We start from the raw sequence: 19,409 nt of genomic DNA, 5'->3' as shown, positions 1-19,409 counted from the left end.
CATGGGCCAACCACACCGCCACTGTTGTCAAAAAGGCCCAACAGCGACTACACGGACTCAGGCGCCTGAAGAAATTTGGGCTAATCCTCAGGGACTTCTACAGAGGCACCATTGAAAGCCTGCTGACTGGCTGCTTCACCACCTGGTACGGGAACTGCACCACCATGGACCGCAGGGCGCTAAGAAGGGTGAGGCGCGCGGCCCAGCACGTAACAGGATGTGAGTTGCCAGAACTGCAAGATCTGTACAACCAGCGGTGCCTCAGGAGGTCCCTGAAGATCATCAAAGACACAAACCACCCCCACAACAGTCTGTTCTCCCTGTTACCCTCAGGGAGGAGATACAGGGTCCCAAGAGCACGCACAAATCGCTTGAGGAACAGTTTCTTCTCACAGGCCACGAGACTCCTTAACATATACAAATAGTGTAGTAGCCGTACTGTACCGCACTATAGATGCCACCATTATGTATGACTAATGTTCAATAGTATGTTTAATTAGGTATACGCTATTTGCACCTAACAGAATGTTATTATGTTTAATTATGTTTAAAGTATGTTCATGCCATTTGCACTATGGGCAGTGAATACGCCACTGTCTGTGGCGTGTCTTACTGCTCTATTGCCCGTTGCCTCTTGTTTTTTATTTATATATCTTCTATCTTTATTTTTTTGCACTATGTTGTAACGGAGCCTACAGCACAAGAATTTCACATGTGATACTTGTACTACGGAGTGACAATAAAAATCTTGAATCTTGAATCTTGAATCTTGAAAGCCAGTGGGGGGGTTTAGCAGAAGCGGAAGAGCGGAAGAGCCAATCAGCGACTGCGCTGTGATTGACAGCGCAAGTTGGCCAATCAGGAACGCCACTAGCACTGCACTAACAAAACAGTAATGGCCGCCTCCTTGCCTGATCGTCTCGAGGAGTCATGTCAGCGTTTGTCTAGTTTAAACAGCCATAAAGTGCAGTTATTGCAGAAATAGACTCAATAACAACAATTAAACAAGTACAGGAGTATCGCCGCAACCGCAGAGTTTGTTAGCTGCAGTAATGTTAACGTTGTTATTTTCGGTGTATTTTCCCCCCCGACAGCGCGGGGGGGTATTGACGCTTTTTCCACGACCACATGTCACTAATTGTCATTTCCACCATAAAGATGCATGTCAGCAGAATAACGTTATTTGATGGAGAGAAAAAGTCTACTGGTGTTTCACTAGCGGCGACGCTAACGTTACTGAATGAGCTATAGGCACCTATCTGTAACTAAACGTGATAACATTAACAAACAACTGTTGCTAGCGCAGTAACTGGTAGTTGGTTACTAACTTTCCGGTTAGCGTTAGATCTGTCAGCTGCTGCTAGTCTCTGAGTTACTTGATAACAAGATGTTGATTTTAAGTGGCCCTTGGCTTGTCTTTATATAGACTATATGTGGCCCTCCACACAGTATTGTTTAATCAAGCAAGTTCGATTTGCATTTTCTCCCTTCACCTAACGATGACAACAGCATTATCATACAGTTTGTACAAGCACCAAGTAGGAACAGCACATGCAGAACTAATGTTTTCAGATGGTAAACAAAATACTTTTGTATGTGATTTTTTTATTATTATTTTTTCTAACCCATATGATGCGAGAAGCACCTGGCACCCCTGGCATTTTCACATGATCTAATCTGGCCTGCATTCAAAAAAGTTTGGACACCCCTGACATACACAAACAAACACACTCGGAACACAATCCCCCTCCCCGCATAGATTCCCTGCCTACCAACACGATGGTCGCAGGTTCGAGTGCCTGTGTTACCTCCAGCTTGGTCGAACTTGATCAGAATAACCAGGGTTATGATAGCCCTGCTAGCTGCTAGCCCAGTCCTGCCTGGGCTGGGCTAGCAGCTAAATGCTAACTCTGCTGCATTGGAAGAACGGGAGGATTTACCCCACGCTGATCCCATTGAACATGCGTCTATGACGAGACATAGGGAGAGTCAATCACAGAGGATGGAAGGTTCATGGATTACAGATTAATCTGAACAAGACCACAACCAGTATGTGATGTCTCTGTTTCCCCCTGTAGGAGGCAGTGGCAGACTGTCTCTGTTTCCCCCTGTAGGAGGCAGCGGCAGACTGTCTCTGTTTCCCCCTGTAGGAGGCAGCGGCAGACTGTCTCTGTTTCCCCCTGTAGGAGGCAGCGGCAGACTGTATCTGATGTCTCTGTTTCCCCCTGTAGGAGGCAGCCAGTATCTGATGTCTCTGTTTCCCCCTGTAGGAGGCAGCGGCAGACTGTATCTGATGTCTCTGTTTCCCCCTGTAGGAGGCAGCCAGTATCTGATGTCTCTGTTTCCCCCTGTAGGAGGCAGCGGCAGACTGTATCTGATGTCTCTGTTTCCCCCTGTAGGAGGCAGCCAGTATCTGATGTCTCTGTTTCCCCCTGTAGGAGGCAGCGGCAGACTGTATCTGATGTCTCTGTTTCCCCCTGTAGGAGGCAGCGGCAGACTGTATCTGATGTCTCTGTTTCCCCCTGTAGGAGGCAGCGGCAGACTGTATCTGATGTCTCTGTTTCCCCCTGTAGGAGGCAGCCAGTATCTGATGTCTCTGTTTCCCCCTGTAGGAGGCAGCGGCAGACTGTCTCTGTTTCCCCCTGTAGGAGGCAGCGGCAGACTGTCTCTGTTTCCCCCTGTAGGAGGCAGCGGCAGACTGTATCTGATGTCTCTGTTTCCCCCTGTAGGAGGCAGCGGCAGACTGTATCTGATGTCTCTGTTTCCCCCTGTAGGAGGCAGCGGCAGACTGTATCTGATGTCTCTGTTTCCCCCTGTAGGAGGCAGCGGCAGACTGTATCTGATGTCTCTGTTTCCCCCTGTAGGAGGCAGCCAGTATCTGATGTCTCTGTTTCCCCCTGTAGGGGGCAGCCAGTATCTGATGTCTCTGTTTCCCCCTGTAGGAGGCATCGGCAGACTGCGAGACCCAGAACCAAGAGCTGAGCAGAGCAGTGGAGGAGCTCAGCAAACTGGTCAAAGACACTGGGGAGGGTAAGACTCACTCTTTGGTTTGCAATTTTATTTTAGATTTGAATAATATTCCACCTCTAAACCACCAGTGATTTGTTTTCATTCAGAACAATGTAGCATACGGGGCGGCTGTAGCTCAGGAGGTAGAGCGGGTCGTCACTAATCGCTTTGGATGAAAGAGGTCGGTGGTTCGATTCCCGGCTCCTCCAGTCTGCATGTCGAAGTGTCCTTGGGCAAGATACTGAACCCCAAATTGCTCCTGATGGTGTGCCAGCACGCTGCGTGGCACCCTGCCACCATCGGTGTGTGAATGGGTGAATGTACCTACTGATTGTAAAGCGCTTTGGATAAAAGCGCTATATAAATGCAGGCCATTTACCATTTACCATACATGCAAAATATGCACCACCAACCCATTCAGCAAATCTATCAAAGATCAGATGATTCTGTTGAAAGTTACCGGCAGTTTTATCGGACTCTTAAAACCAGGTATCTGGCCTTTAGTTTGAAAACATGATTATATACATGATTGATGATGTCACTGGCCTTGCAGCAAATAAAGCACTGGAGAAGAAGGTGTCTGAAGGGTAGGAGCTAAAGGCACGTTTGGAGGCGGATCTTAGAGAGAAGATCAAGAAGATGGAGAAGGAGCTGGAGAGCGCCACGATGAAGGCTGCTGACAAACGCTGCTGTGAGAAAATACTCAGACACACACTCTCTCACACACACACACTCACTCTCTCTCACACACACACACACACATACACACACACACACACACACACACACACACACACACACACACATACACATACCTAGACATATTTATGTTGTGTGCGGGTTGGGTATATGTTCTTGTATGTTTGTGTGTGTGTGTGTGTGTGTATTGACTGTATGCACCCTGGACTTTAACTAAATGTCTATCTTCTCGTCTAGGTGTGCCTTCTCTGACTGAGGAGCAGTTGGACTCCATGTGTACCTCAGCAGCTGCCATAGCGGAGATTGTGAAGCCTGGTATGAAGTTCTTTGAGGTGAGTTTGCTTGGACTTGCTCTGTCCATAAAAGTCTGAAAATGCTTTAAATTATATATAAAAAAAAGTATTACCGTAAATTCCGGACTATAAGCCGCACCTTTTTTCCCGTTTTTTGGCCTTTTTTGGCCCCTGCGGCTTATATAACGGTGCGGCTTATCTATGGATTTAAAAAAAAAAAAAAAAAAAAAAAAAAATCTCTTTTTTAGCACTCTTTCTAACTATAAATCCACTTCTGTTTTAATTTCCTCTCTTGCCCTCTTTTCACCACACTGTATGACACTGTATGACACTGTATGACACTGTATGACACTGTGTGCACTGTAAAAAACAACACAGGTGGTGTTGTGTTATGTTGTTTTGTTGAAATGTTAATAAATGGGAGCTTCCTCAAACATACATACGGTAATTAAACATTAAAACACAAAAAATAAATTAAAAAAAATACCGGCTTATAGTCCGGTGCGGCTTATATAAGAAAAAAATAGTCAACTTTGCAGGTGCGGCTTATACACCGGTGCGGCTTATAGTCCGGAATTTACGGTAGTTAGTTTCTTACATACATTTAATAAATGCACCCCCCCCTTTTTTTTAACCAATGTTTAATGCAGGTTTATTATCACTGGAGTTTCCTCGTAATGCAACTATAACAGTAGGCAGTGGTTTTGACAGATTCTGGACATTCTGTGATTGTGGTTAAAGCAGAGTTATGTAGTTTCATCAAAAGGTGTGACTGAGCAGCATCACATCTGCTTAAAGAAACGCAGTGGAAATCGCTTATTGATTTTTCAATGTTTCATATTGTGCCCATTCATAGTTTCAGAACATGTATAAGGAAAATAAGCCGCTTTCTATATTTTGCTGTTCAAGTGGTCTTAAATCCAATTCAAGGTGCTAAAAGGGTATTGACCTGCAGATGCCCTATATAATGGACAGGGAACTGTCCTTTGCTATATCACTACGCAGCTATGATAGTGTCCTAATTGTAAGCTAGGTAGGTACTTTGATTAATTCCCGAGGGGAACTTCTTTTGTTACAGCAGCAATACAGCACACAAGCAATAAAATAAGAATAGAAGTAAGAAATAAAGTATGAATAGCATTTAGCTGAATTATACATCCATAAATGTATCTGACAAATACATATTTATGTAACAAATTTACATATTATGTAATAAATACACATTTATGCAACAGATTTACATATTACACAATTATATACAGTATGGACATAGTTATACACAAGTGAATAATATAATACTAATAAGTAATAGGTGAGCCAGTCCGTGTGGGGTGGTGGGGGTGGTTAGCTCAGGGAGGCATTGCAGAGTCTGATGGCTGTGGGCAGGAAGGACCTCCTGTGGTGCACCGGGGCAGAATGAGCCTGGTGCTGAACGTGCTCCTGGCCAGAGTGTGATGGAGTGGATGAGAGGCGTTGTCCATGATGGTCAGCAGTTTGGACAACATTCTCCTCTCAGCCACCACACTCACAGGCTCCAGGCTGGTCCCCAGGACAGACCACCACCACACTCACAGGCTCCAGGCTGGTCCCCAGGACAGACCACCACCACACTCACAGGCTCCAGGCTGGTCCCCAGGACAGACCACCACCACACTCACAGGCTCCAGGCTGGTCCCCAGGACAGACCACCACCACACTCACAGGCTCCAGGCTGGTCCCCAGGACAGACCACCACCACACTCACAGGCTCCAGGCTGGTCCCCAGGACAGACCACCACCACACTCACAGGCTCCAGGCTGGTCCCCAGGACAGACCACCACCACACTCACAGGCTCCAGGCTGGTCCCCAGGACAGACCACCACCGCACTCACAGGCTCCAGGCTGGTCCCCAGGACAGACCACCACCGCACTCACAGGCTCCAGGCTGGTCCCCAGGACAGACCACCACCGCACTCACAGTCTCCAGGCTGGTCCCCAGGACAGACCACCACCACACTCACAGGCTCCAGGCTGGTCCCCAGGACAGACCACTCACACAGGCTCCAGGCTGGTCCCCAGGACAGACCACCACCACACTCACAGGCTCCAGGCTGGTCCCCAGGACAGACCACCACACTCACAGGCTCCAAGCTGGTCCCCAGGACAGACCACCACACTCACAGGCTCCAGGCTGGTCCCCAGCTATCAGTGGATATCTGCTGTGATTGAGTCCTCACCGTCCTCATCATCGTAAAGTCGCCTTTGAAGCATGATGTTCGATTATAACAAACTAGTTGTGTGGCTTAGCCTTCCCAAATGTTGAGGGTCGTTTTTTAGAATTTAATACATAGAATTGGGAACGTTACATTCAATTTCATTCAGACTGCCTGGCACTAATCGCCACCATTTTCCCCTGGAGCTTCCACAGGAGGAGGGGGGTGGGAGGAGCGAGCTGCGCACTGAGTATGTTCTGTTTTGGCCCGCGCAGAGTGTGCGCGCCCTCCTCGGAGCCCCGCCTCCAGCGCGTGCGCGAAGAGTATGCCAGAAGCTTTAGAGCCCACTTTACACTGTTTACACAGCCTGTGATGCTTGTTAAAGCCGTGATCATTGTGGGATTATTACACCTGAGAGACAGACAGACCTGGACTCTGTACTGCACTCACTGTCATTGGCTGCTGCTATAATCGTATACGGTTATTGTTAATTTATTTTTGTCTTGAGATGACAAGTTTTGCACTGTGTTTCGAAGTGATAATAATAATAATTTCTCATGTCATCAGTGATGTCATCAGTGATGATGTCATCAGTGATGTCATCAGTCTGAGAGAGGGAGAGACATTATATTTGCCACAACACACTGGCTCTCATGCTATATTGCTTAATTATAAAACGGCTCTCTCAAATCAAGCAATCTGTTTGGTTCACAGCCATTGTATAAATCCAATAACCCACTCCAATAACCCATGGCCATGGGTTATTGGTTGCCATGGCAACTCTCTTACTAAAAGCCTTTGGTTACCTCAAAAAAAACAAATGGCGGAGACAGCTGTCAGATCCTTGTGAATCGATCTTCGCTTATAACTTTACTAATACTTCGCAGAAAATTATGTTTTGTACAAGAATAGACGCGGGCTAATGTCTTCTTTGCAAAAAAAAGGCTGTTAACCCCGCATTTAACCCCGTAACGTTAGTTGGTGTCGGGCTTTGCAGAAAGCACTCAGCTTCTCAGCAAGCGCCAGGATTGGCCAATGTCAACTTCAGTCTCCAGAACGATCCAATCAAATCACCCGCACGTTCTTGCGGTCCCGCCTTACAGTAGTGTTTCAACTGACTCTATCAGAATGCCATGCCAGTCGGACTTATAGTATTGTAACAGCCCGCTCCCGGGACTGTTAAGTGAGGAGGAGAAGAGGCAATACTTGGTACAGTCTTTATTCACGGTTCACACTCATAGCCCCTAGCTACACACACACAGCTCCTAGCTACACACACGTCCAGTCGGCTTCCTCGTATCTTCAGACTGGCTCCCCACCCGAGACCGGAAGTCCCCTACACACTGGCTGGTCCACTGCCTTCACGTAACGTCGTAATCGCCACCGACATGTCAAACTCTGGGTCGCTACAGTATTATTATTATTATTATTATATTATCATACTTGGAAACCGTTTTATAAAAGCAATATAGCACTCGAGCAGCGTGTGTTGTGGCATATATCCCGCTGCTCAGCATTTATATATATATATATTTTTTTTTGCATTTTTCCCCCCAAATCCGTGGCGGGCCAAAACAAACAGAGCCAAGTTTGGCCTGCGGGCCCCAAATTGGTCACCACTGCTATAAAGTGTTTGCGGCGGGGCAGGCGGTCAGACAGTATGGCATTAGCATTGTAGCTTGTAGCATAGCATTACAGTATATGACATCTTATATCGTTATCTGCAAGCTCTTTTTGCATTCTGTCTCTACAGGTCTGGCAGTGGATTACTTCAACGAGCGTCTGTACTGGGCCGACGCTAAACTCTCGGTCATCGGTAGCGTTCGTCTGGACGGCTCCGATCCCGTCATCGCCGTCTCCGGCCTCAAAAACAGTTGAGTTCTCTCCACGCTTGTGTCTGGGATCTGTTATAGGGTTTGAAAACATGATTTGGGACATGGATGTTAACACTTTCCCTGTGTTTATCTTTTCTCCTCTTTCATTTCATTTATTTAATGTGACTCATTGACCATGATCACATGGTATGGAGCACAAACAAAACATACAAAAACAATAGGCTACAATGGCACAAGGCATGGCTGCATATGTCATTTGAACAGAGGCAGGACATTCTTCAAAAAAGCACCTAATTTACACATTACTTTTTGTCTGTCTGATTGTAGTAGTAAGATCAGTTTAAACATAGATGGACAAGTTAAATAATATCTGGGTAAATATAACTCTCTGAAATTCAAAATAATTGCATTCTTGCATTCAAACAAAACATGATACTCGTCTCCCACACAGTTGTCACTACAGAGGTTACAGATCCTCATACTTCTATGCAGTCCTTTATATCTACCAACAACCTTGGGGATTCTGGTGTTATTAACCCTGAAGTTACAGATTGCATGTCTATGCCTTTGGTTTACATACAGCAGATAATTTTCCAGTTTGAGTTATTTTTTTAATTCTACGTACAAGTCACATGATTTCATGCTTCTGAGCTCACTTTGCCATTTCTGCATAAACTGATCCTTAAGACTTTGCTCAACAATTGTAGCTTCAACCAGTCAATCTCACACAGCTCACGCGAGATCAGGGTTTTCCCACAGAGCCGGCTGCTATTGGTCCGTGATCGGCGAGCTGCGCGATCACTGGACAGGCCACCTGTCAATCACTCCCAAACAGTGTTGGGACTAACGCGTTATTAAGTAACGCGTTACAGTAACTAAGTTACTTTTTGCGGTAACGAGTACTGTAACAAATTACTTCATCAGTAACGTAACGTACTTACAATTATTGCGGTTTAAACAGGCTCGTTACTCTTACTTCACAATTCTGTGCGGGACCTACAGCAGCGAGGGTAGAGAGGAAAATGCCTGGAGTCTGACGGCGGTCTGATGAGGAAGTAGGCTAATCGTGCGGCACTTCTATACTTTCTAATGTTACTGGACCAAATTCTGATAGTGAAATGGGTCATTTTGCGCGAGCTGTGTTGTGTACGGTAGCGGTGTTCACTTCACACAGCTCTGCGAGTCAGCAGCATGGAGCCCTCTCCTCCTCGCTTCTCTCAGGCTGTCTGTCACCAGTGCCCTGCTGCACCCAGGCAAGCACAGCACTCGTCTCTCACTCACAGATTCCCCTCGCGTTGGAGGGTGTTCACGGTGTGTTTTGCGTTGTCATGAAATGGCAAAAAAAATGCCTGCAAGTCTGCTGCCTTTTGGAGATGAACTGCTATTAAAGGCAGCCGCGACGAGCGGCTGCTTTGGGGCTCTGCTCTGTCCCTATCTGCAGGCAGCGCTGGGCTCTGCTGCTGAGTGTCACTCCGCTGTTACCCACAGTGTTTATGTTGTTCAGCAGCCAGGATATTATAGACTACTACTTATACAATTGTTAATTATACACTGCCAAAAGTGTACTGGCTACTTTTTGAAGGCAATAATAAATATGCCTCAATGCCTAAATGTTGTGTTTTCTTGTTCCACTACTTTTCGTCATAGTGATAATGGGTACAATGATCAAATTTGACAGTTGTGTTGTCCCACACTGTGCTACAGCAACCCCAAAATAATGTGTCTGCATTACTAAGAGAATTGAGTTAAAAAAAAGTAACTCAAAAGTAACTTTCCTAGTAACTAGTTACCTGGAAAGTAACGAGTAACTTAAAGTAACTGAGTTACTTTTCAGAGCAGTAACTAGTAACTGTAACTAAGTTACTAATGTAAAGTAACACTGCTCCCAAAACAGTATTTTTTTATCGGTTATTTAGGTTGAGTTACATAGAAATTCACCCCAAAATTGTCTTTTGAACCAGGCTGTAAACATGTTTATTTCTACTAAAAACTCCTGGGGCTGGCTCCCTTTTGGGCAAAATGTGCCCTTGGGTCTCATTGGCTGCTGTTCTTTACTTGCAGGCACTGCCTCCATAGTCATCCAGTGCTCCTGCTGCTGTTACTGGCACTGCTGGTGGTCGGCGCCATCTTGTGGTACAAGCGGAGAATGCGTACGTAAGTAGCTGTTTCAGAGGCCAACAACAAGCTGTTCACTTGAACTGTCTCCTCCATTTCTGGTCCGTTCCTCACACCTGTACTATCTAGCTTCTCTCTTTTTCTCTGACCTCTCATCTCCCATGGATAACTAACCGCTTATTTCCTGTCTCCCAGGTCTCTATGGACGGGCAAATCTCGTTCTCAACGCTTGTGGTAACTTTATAGAGTTACATACATGTAATGTCATTCACCTGTTGGTCCTATGACCCCCCAGATCCCGCCCCCTCCCTTCCCTAATATCCAGTCAGATTGGCCATGCTGTCTGTCAGTCCATGTGTCCATGCTGCTGGTCAGTGTAGAACCTGTCTGTTTGTGGTCCTTGCCTGCCATCTCCTGTTTGCCTCCCTCAGGGTTTCCCACCCAGCAACGCAGGGGTCTGTTGACTATGGAATATGGAATCTCTTTTCTGGTGATGCAAAGTCAATTGAACTGTTTTGCCCCCTCTCCCTCTCCATACTCTCCCCTGTTTACACTGACTACGTTTACATGCACACAATATTCCACTATTATTCGGAAAATGACAATATTCTGAATTTGATAAGGGTCATGTAAACAGCATATTGCAGTTGCATTTTCCGAATTTGCCCTTTTTCAGAATTTAGCATTTTCCGATTAAGACATCTGGGTTAATCCAGTATTATTCTGGTTTTCGGAGGATTATTTGATCATGTATACAGCACATTCGGAATATGCATCTCAATCAGGGTTTTTACCACAGTTTGCGACGCATGTTGCCTGTTTGTGGTCAACTGATGTGTGCTAGAAAGAGCTAGAACAAGCGATATAATCATAATAATCCATCATCTCTGGCATGCCAAAAGAAAAGCACACATTTCTGATCGGGAGGAGATGAGAAACATCGTTTTAAAGAGAGAGATATTTAAAGAGAGAGTAGTGCCCACGGAAGTCCACAATGCTTGCGAGCCTGCGAGGTAATAACGCAGGCTACTACTAGCCTACTTTTTAGGAAAGACTTGGATGCGCAACACCAAACTTTTCAGCAGCAAGCTCCTGAAATGGACCAAGAAGTGATGCTCGTAAGAATTAGGGATGGGCATCGAATTTCGAATTTTCGAATAATCGTTGTTATTATCAAGGTCGACTTTTATTATTGAAATTCGAAATTCGAAATTCGAAATTCGAAAAAAAAAAAAAAAAAATTGAGTGAAATGTTGCATTGTCTCCCCTGATTCTAAGTATAGTCAAATCGCTTGGTTTGAGCAAGTAAAACAATTTTTATAAGCATTTTGGGTCCGTGTACCTTCCGTTCATTCTATTTCCAATTCTGAAACGCAAATCGGAAAACAAAAAAACACGCATTTTTCTTTTTTCAATATTTTTAAACAAACAAACAAGAGCCGTTTTCCATTAAAATATAGCCATAAAATTGGATTTTGTGTTGTTTTCCTATTATGGATTTTTATATTCCCAGATAAACACGAAGAATCCAATCTATGTTAATCCAAAATGCAAAAATGCGGGGATTTCTTAATATCCGTATTATTACAAGGTGAACCGGAAGCAGTATGACCGGAAGCAGTATTTTAGCCTTTTTCCGCGATTAGCACGTCTTCAGCACAACAGTAGCAGATTCGGTTGGCGGCAGGAGTCTGAAGACTGTCTGGACGAGATGGTGTCCCTCGAGCCCTATGGAAATTTAATTAGAGAAATGATTGCTCAAAATCTCTCACACGCGGACATTTCCACGAATTTATTACAATTAGGTGTGCAGCAAGGATGTTCTGAAATGAGTGTCAGGAGATTTTGTGGACATCACAACATTTCCAGGAGGGGACATGTATCCGACACAAAATTAGAGGTTGCTATCAGCAGGGCAATTAATCAGGTAGGTTATTTTGGTGTTCTTTGATGTACAGAGGTGGGTAGTAACGAGTTAGTCTGGCGAGAGAGCTCCAGGAACGAGTCCGGAAATCATCGATGCTAACAGCCCCCTGGTTCTTCACAGTTTTCGCCTATGGGAGTTTTGAATGGGTTTTTGGCGCGATGCTTCTAATAATCTCTCTGGGCAACGCTGGCTTAATCAAACGCGAACCAGTGTTTAGTAACATCATCTTCACACATGAAGACCACTTTTATGAGTTTTGAAGCTTTTATGTGCCTTTAAAAGGGTGGCTAGCTAGCAAACGGCTAAATGAGACTACAATGTCGACGCGGATATTATACGTCATCACGAGTGAACGCGGAAATTCTTTCTCTCGCAATCAATGCGTGGACGCCTATGCGACACTGTGTGTAGTTCTGGATTAGCTTAGCACGAGCTTTTTACCTCTAGGGCTCGCAGTTACGCTTCAAAACTCATGAAAGTGGTCCTCATGTGTGAAGATTATCCCGCTGAACCTTGGTTCGCGTTTGATTAAACTTGCGTTGCCCACAGACATTATTTGAAGCATCGCGCCAAAAACCCATTCAAAAATCCCATAGACAGAAACAGTGAAGAACCAGGAAGTTCGGGACTTCCGCATTCAGCCTACAAAAATACGTCATCCCTGGAGCTCTCTATTCAGCGGCATTTTAGTGCCAACTAGATAACGTAGTCCTCTCAGCATAGCCAGGGTCGCTGACACCTTCAAGGTGCTTACCGCCTGTTCACCTGCTGTACTAAAAGGTTATGTAAATGCAATATGTCCGTTTTCTGACGGTTCAGTGTTTCTTGTGCTGTAATTTGTTATTTTGTAAATATTTAATTTATTTTTCATTTTTATTTATTCTATTATTTTATTCATTGGAAGTACTAAAATGTACCTGAAGATTATTATTTTGTATTTTTGTCTGATTAAATGCACAAATTAATCAGATGTTACTCAACAGTTACTCAGTACTTAACTCAAGTATTATTTGGATGACTACTTTTACTACTACTACTACTTTTACTTCTACTTGAGTCATATTATTCTTAAGTAACAATACTCTTACTTGTAGGGATGCACCGATATGAAAATTTTGGCCGATGCCGATAACCGATATTAACATTGCTGTTATGGCCGATAACCGATATTTACCGATGTCGATATGATCTGTATAAAACCACATTTTTATGATCATCACATTTTGTACATACTGAAAAACACATGTTAACACTGAATTTGAAAAAGTTATGCATTTCTTTATTTGCAAAGCCTTTGGAAAAGCCCATAAATCATAGATTTACTGCATTATTTCATATCAATGTGAAGAATTTGGCTGATAATGATAACCGATATTAACATTGCAACATCTGACCGATACCGATATGACCGATATATTAAAAAATGACTAATATCGGCCATACCGATATGATTGCCGATATATCGTGCATCACTACTTACTTGAGTACAATTTTTGGCTCTACCCACCTCTGTTGATTTATTTCTAGACTACGTATATTTTATGAAATATAAATCCATGAAGACTAGACCTACATGTCACGGCTTACTTCTGTTGATTCATCAGACAGGGTCAACATATGGTCGAAAGATGATGACCGGGTACCTGTCTGCAATGGGAGTGGTTGCTGGTGAACGCCGGGTGGGGAAGATTTTAAGAACAACTCATTGTCCCTATCACGAAATGCGCAAACGTGTAAGTATCTTTTGCAAGCCTTTAATGTTGTGGTATATGGTATAATGTATTTTACTAGCTAACTTTTACTTACTTTTCCCCCAAAGGGCGCACGTAACCTTAACCCCGTCCCCTACAGTGCTGCATACATGGGACACAAAATCCACATCGACCAGAATGAAAAATTGGTGATGTTCGGAGTGACACACGTTCTCGCAATAGATGGGTACAGCAGTAAGGTCGTTGCCCACGCAACTATGCCTGTCAAAAATAACCTCACGATATATGAAGAAGTTTACAGGTTAGTCCAGTGCTTCTCAACTTTTTTTGGCTTCAGTACCCCCTTTCTCTGATTTCTGAATCCAAGTACCCCCTAGGGCAAAAATTCAGGCAGGCATACTTTTTTGTGAAAAAGTCCATGGAAAAGTTAGTTACATACAAAGATTTTTTTTTTTACTTTTGTATGTAATATAAAGACTAACTTTTCTCACAACTTCTATTTTTTTTGACTTTCTTTGTGACTTTTTTTGCAACATGTTTTTTGAGATTTTTTGAAACAGTTTTTTGTGACCTTTTTCTGTCATTTTTCCCAACTTTTGTGATTGTTTTTAATGACATCTTTTTGTCATGTTTTACTGTGTGCACAATTATTAGGCAACTATAAGTGTGTAGAACTATTATCCAACTGAATGGAAAAATGTTCCCATCTCACCTGTTTATTCTTCTGTTAAAGTGAGAATAATAAACAAACAACTAAACATTTCCAAATAAACATTTGACATAAAAAAAAAATAAAAAAAATCTGTGACCAATATAGCCACCCTTCTTTTCAATAAGTCACAAAAATACAACTTGGCTAATAATTGTGCAAACAGTGCACTAGTAGATTGCAATATTGTTGGTCTATCCTACATTGCAGACTTAACATTTGATGAGTCAACATTTGATTGAGTCATGTTTCACTATTTTACAGATCAGCAGTTCTTGAATATGGGATGTGGGACCAGGTCAGGGTGGACCATGGTCGGGAATTTTACTTGTCCCTCTACATGCAGGAGATGCTGTCTAACCACAGACACAACTTGCAAAGGCAACCATATCTCCAAACTCAGTCAACAAAGGTGAGGTAACGGTCTCCTTAATGTACAAAATGTGGCTTCTAATGCCCAAAATGAGACTAAGCTTTGGAGATGTTATGTACTGGTACTGAACAAAATAACAAACTCTAGCAATGATTGTTATTGGAATATATAGCTATTTAACACTTAACTTTTTTTTCTCTACCCTTTTCTTGTCTACAGAATCATACGGTAGAGCGAATGTGGGTGGAGATAAATAACCGGGTAAATTACCCAGTGAAGGAGGCCCTCGTGCAGCTGCAGGATCAGGAAGTCCTCATGGACGACAATGTCACAAGATATTGTACATCTAACCTTACTGCTGAGCTGTGCAAGATTGGCATAACAAGAGCTGTACATGCATGGAATGCACACAGAATCCCAGGTGAGTTACATAGAAAAAATGTATCACACAATCCAGTCCTTTTTTTTATTTTAAAGTTGACACAGTGATTTTTAACAATAGCTTGACATTTTGTGACCTATGCTTTGCTTCACAGGCAAAGGAAAACCAAATCGTTTGGCAGCAGGAGGATGTCCAAAAAAACTAGGAGAGGAGTTGTTGCCACATGCCTCCCAAGCAGCAGACATGTACCAGCAGGATGTTGGCTCTTCACTGACTAGAGTCTCCTGCTTTGGAACTGACCCCTTCTCAACTGAGGAGGACAAAATATCAGCAGAACAACGTTTTGCTGCAGAGTACCCTGATATTTCAGTTTTGTTAGACAACGTTGTAAACTATAACTTCGTACCTTTCCAAGATGCATTGCTGTATCTGATAAACATTACGCAACAATATGCATGAAAATGTAAAATAAAGTGTCTTAAGTGCAACATGAAATACAAAAAATGTATAAAAATAAAACTATTCTGTATCCTCTACAGCTGTTCAAGTGCAAAATTCCAACTGGTCTTAGAACAAGGTGCCAGATGTAACAGAGGTAGTCAAGCTTAATTCACAGAACGTGATACAATCACACTTAAAGTGCCTTAAAGGGCTATAGAACAGGTCAGTCTGTGTTGGAATGCTGAGGGGGGCGGGGTCACGGTGGGGGAATTCACCCATTCTTTCTAGGCAGCAGAGTTAGCATAATAGCAACTAGCCCAGCCCAGGAAAACAGGATCAGGGATTCATCGACCGCAGTGAACGCATATTATCTAAACAGACTTCTGCTGGGGCAGAAGTCTTCTGCTGATCCTGTCTGTCTGGGCTGGGCTAGTTGCTATTATGCTAACTGCTGCCTAGAAAGAATGGGTTACTTCCCCCACCGCCCCCCTCAGCGTTCCTACACAGACCGACTCAAGTCGGTGACGTGACACCGCCTCGATGAATCACATCTTAATTACACCAGCCAATATGGAGAGAACATTGTCAAGACTGGTCAGCCTGTGTACATTGACAGAGAACTCCTCTGCCCTGCATTTGAGGCACTGGTCAGATGTCAGCATCCACTGGTCAACGCAGGTTTTGCAGCCAACAAAGCTTTTGCAGCAGATGGCAATCACAGGCTCTTCCATTAGCCCTGTTTGATAAAGAAAATAAAAAGGACAATACACATGCAAGATTAGAGTTCAATATATTATCTTGTCTGTACTTAAAGGAACAGTTCACCCAAAAATTTAAATTCCGTCATCTACTCACCCTCATGCCAGTTAAAACACAAGTAGCAAGTGGCTCTCCATTGACTTCAATACAGTGCATATAAAGTCAATGGAGACCCACTTGCTACTTGTGTTTTAACTGTCATGAGGGTGAGTAGATGACAGAATTTTAATTTCTGGGTGAACTGTTCCTTTAATCTACATATTACATGTTTAAAAGCATGGCAAGGGACAGTTTCACTATAACATGGAAAAGCAGAAATTAATGCTTGATTCACTTGGACATTCAATTTGATCCCGCTTAAAAAGGTAGACTTTAATATAGACCAAACAACAAATTATGTTACAGACCTTTGCATACAATACAACCAAAGGCATCCTTCATGTGTGTTATCATGGTGTGGGTCAGAACCAGCATGGCACCACTGGTGTTGCTGGCACACAGGTCCTTCATGACTGTGCTGACTTCACTCAGTCCTTGAGCAACCAAGATCACTTCTTCTATTTTATCATGGACCTCCTGAAGACCTGTGGAGTCCATATCTTTAGGACTACAAGGAGGGTTAAAAACAACAGAAAACAATTTATTATACAATATTCACCAGTTCTGTTCAGAATGATAACTTTTTTCTAAGAGATGTTATTTAAAACAAAATGAAAGACAAATATTGATAGACAGTAACTAAAATGTTTACCTCAGTTTCTTTCCCTTGGTTCCTTGCTGGAACTCATGGAAGATCTCCTCTGGGACAGCAAGAAACTTTTTTGCATTTTGCTTCCAATACTTGGATCCTAGCAAGAGAGGAAGACAAATCATGTAACAGATATAATGTAAACACTTTAACAGCTAAACAGAATACTTTGTGGGTCAAAAAATTAAGAGACAAAGAGAGCACAGTATTTAAGTAGATGGGGCATGTAGTTTATCAAACAAAGCATTTTTATTTATTATGATGTAATTTTTTTTTTTTCAATTAGTACCTCTTGTCCCTTCGGAGTCCACAATCGCATTTCCCTGGGCATCAGTCAGGATGAGAGGGTCATCACTCTGCAGGGCATCATGTATTTTTGCCAGGATACCTGTGGTTGTGGCTTCAAACTCAAACAGTCTGAGTACAACCATACGGGCAGGCTTCAGTTTCCCCTGGCTGAGCTCAGCAATGAAAACAGACCTAGAAAGATTGTTGTGGGAGTGATCAAATAAATTAATTCCATCTCAAATACATAGCCTACATTACAATTGATCCAATTACAATTGATTCAAGTTTTTAAATTATCTTGGTTACAACGAATCTTAAGAATTACAAAAACAAATACAATGATGTTGATTTATTCATATGTAGCTGGTAGGGGCTCTGAACTGATGGAACTGGGCGTACCTTTGGAAGGTGTTACTCATGCTTGCTCGGGGGGGAGTGGGAGCTATGGCCTGAGCAGCTGACCCTAGAGCAGCAGTGGGCTGTGCTGTACGGTGGAACTGGAAACGGTGCTGGCCTGACAATGGATGAGTCTGCTCGGCGACTGGTAGACCAATATCATCCCCATGAACCTGTAACAGTCACAGATGCAGTACCACATTAGTCCACTAGACCTCCATGCAGGTCTCAGGTCTGTCACTTCGCGTAACATTGGTGTGTGTGTGTGTGTGTGTGTCAATACTGCCACTATATTGTTCCTATACATGTGTGTGAGACATATTAGTGCTGTAGCGACAAGGCTTTATATGGTCGACCAACTTATAGTTAATAAAACAGTACGTGCGAAATCCCACAACTGCCGTAGCCTGAGTCTGTGCATGTTATGGTGCTGGCTATATCCTGGAGCAACACATACACACCACCAAGCTGTTACAAACCTCATAGTGGCCACGAGGTCTAAGGTCCAAGCAGCTGAAATGTCCAGCCGATCCCGGGAATATCGCCACATTGTCATCATCAGTTATGTACAGGCTAGGAGCATATACCTTTGAAAGAAAACATTGAGGAGCATTAACAAGTCGGCTAGTCGTGTGCTAGCATTGATCTTAGCATGTTCTCCAAGCAAACGAAAAAAAGTGTTACCTACCTGGAATATTCTGGCGATTTTATCGCCAATCATGTCGTCCTCCTTAAGCGTTAGCCTTTTGTTTCCTTTAAAAAGGATATAACTGGTCGAGTCCATTGTTAAGCCAGAGCTCCACATGAATTAGCACCGCACAACTTCACCGTGCGCGTCCTGGGCATTGAGCTGGGCATTGAACTAAAGTTCCTGGGGTACACCTGGGGTACACGGACCTTCCTGACAAGCGGACCAATCCGTGCGATTATTTATTTTATTTCCGGGCCGCAGACTGAAAAGCGTAAAAATAGAAAATAGAAAATGGAAATACAGAAATGTAAGGCCTTTCCCCGAAAACTACATTTTGAGTTTAAATGCAATCGTTTTTTTTAAAAAGGGTAATTAAATTAGTTGTCCGATTTTTGTTTCGGGAATGGAAATAGAAAACATTGCCCTAAATTTGTTTTTTAATTTGCGTTTCAGAATTGGAAATAGAATGAACGGAAGGTACACGGACCATTTTAAGCAAGGTTTATGGAAAAATGAATGGCGGATGAAATCCCATGAAGAGGGAGAGGGGGTGACTTTGGCACCCCTTTGGCACTCAGACCTGAGCCTACTAAATATTTAATGAACCACTCATGATTGTCAAAACTGTTTTTTATTTTCGAAAATGTCAATGTCATGTAACATGTTCTTTACTTCAGTGGTGCAATGCTTGTTTGAGCTAAAAATCCACAGCAGAAGCTTTTTATATTAATTAATAAAGCCGTAGACTTAGAATCAGGGAAGACAATGCAACATTTCACTCACAAAAAAAAAAAAAAAAAAAAAAATTTTTTTACATTTTTTATTTTATTTTCGAATT

General features: G+C 43.2%; 1 protein-coding gene and 1 long non-coding RNA gene across 2 annotated transcripts; one reads left to right on the top strand and one right to left on the bottom strand.

Annotated features, from left to right (window-relative positions):
- Nucleotides 1–11,839: 11,839 nt before the first annotated feature.
- LOC310770823 lies at nt 11,840–16,218 on the top strand. The gene is made up of 6 exons (XR_014552355.1): nt 11,840–12,072; nt 13,677–13,805; nt 13,892–14,085; nt 14,758–14,905; nt 15,086–15,287; nt 15,403–16,218. It is a non-coding gene; the product is annotated as an uncharacterized lncRNA (long non-coding RNA).
- A 16-nt stretch (nt 16,219–16,234) lies between these two features.
- LOC310770822 (uncharacterized protein) lies at nt 16,235–18,659 on the bottom strand (the record flags this gene model as incomplete). Its single annotated transcript, XM_083663535.1, has 7 exons — nt 18,569–18,659; nt 18,360–18,467; nt 17,884–18,053; nt 17,486–17,676; nt 17,200–17,296; nt 16,856–17,055; nt 16,235–16,425 (listed from the first exon to the last, which is right to left on the bottom strand). The coding sequence occupies exons 1-7, from the start codon at nt 18,599–18,601 to the stop codon at nt 16,235–16,237; spliced, it is 990 nt and encodes a 329-aa protein (XP_083519661.1). The 5' UTR covers nt 18,602–18,659.
- Nucleotides 18,660–19,409: the final 750 nt, after the last annotated feature.

Source organism: Poromitra crassiceps, assembly GCF_964638095.1.
Source record: "Poromitra crassiceps genome assembly, contig: HAP1_SCAFFOLD_238, whole genome shotgun sequence".
In the NCBI taxonomy this organism is placed as follows: Eukaryota; Metazoa; Chordata; class Actinopteri; order Beryciformes; family Melamphaidae; genus Poromitra; species Poromitra crassiceps.
The sequence above is the reverse complement of the archived record's forward strand: the minus strand, read 5'-3'. Positions and strand labels throughout refer to the sequence as shown.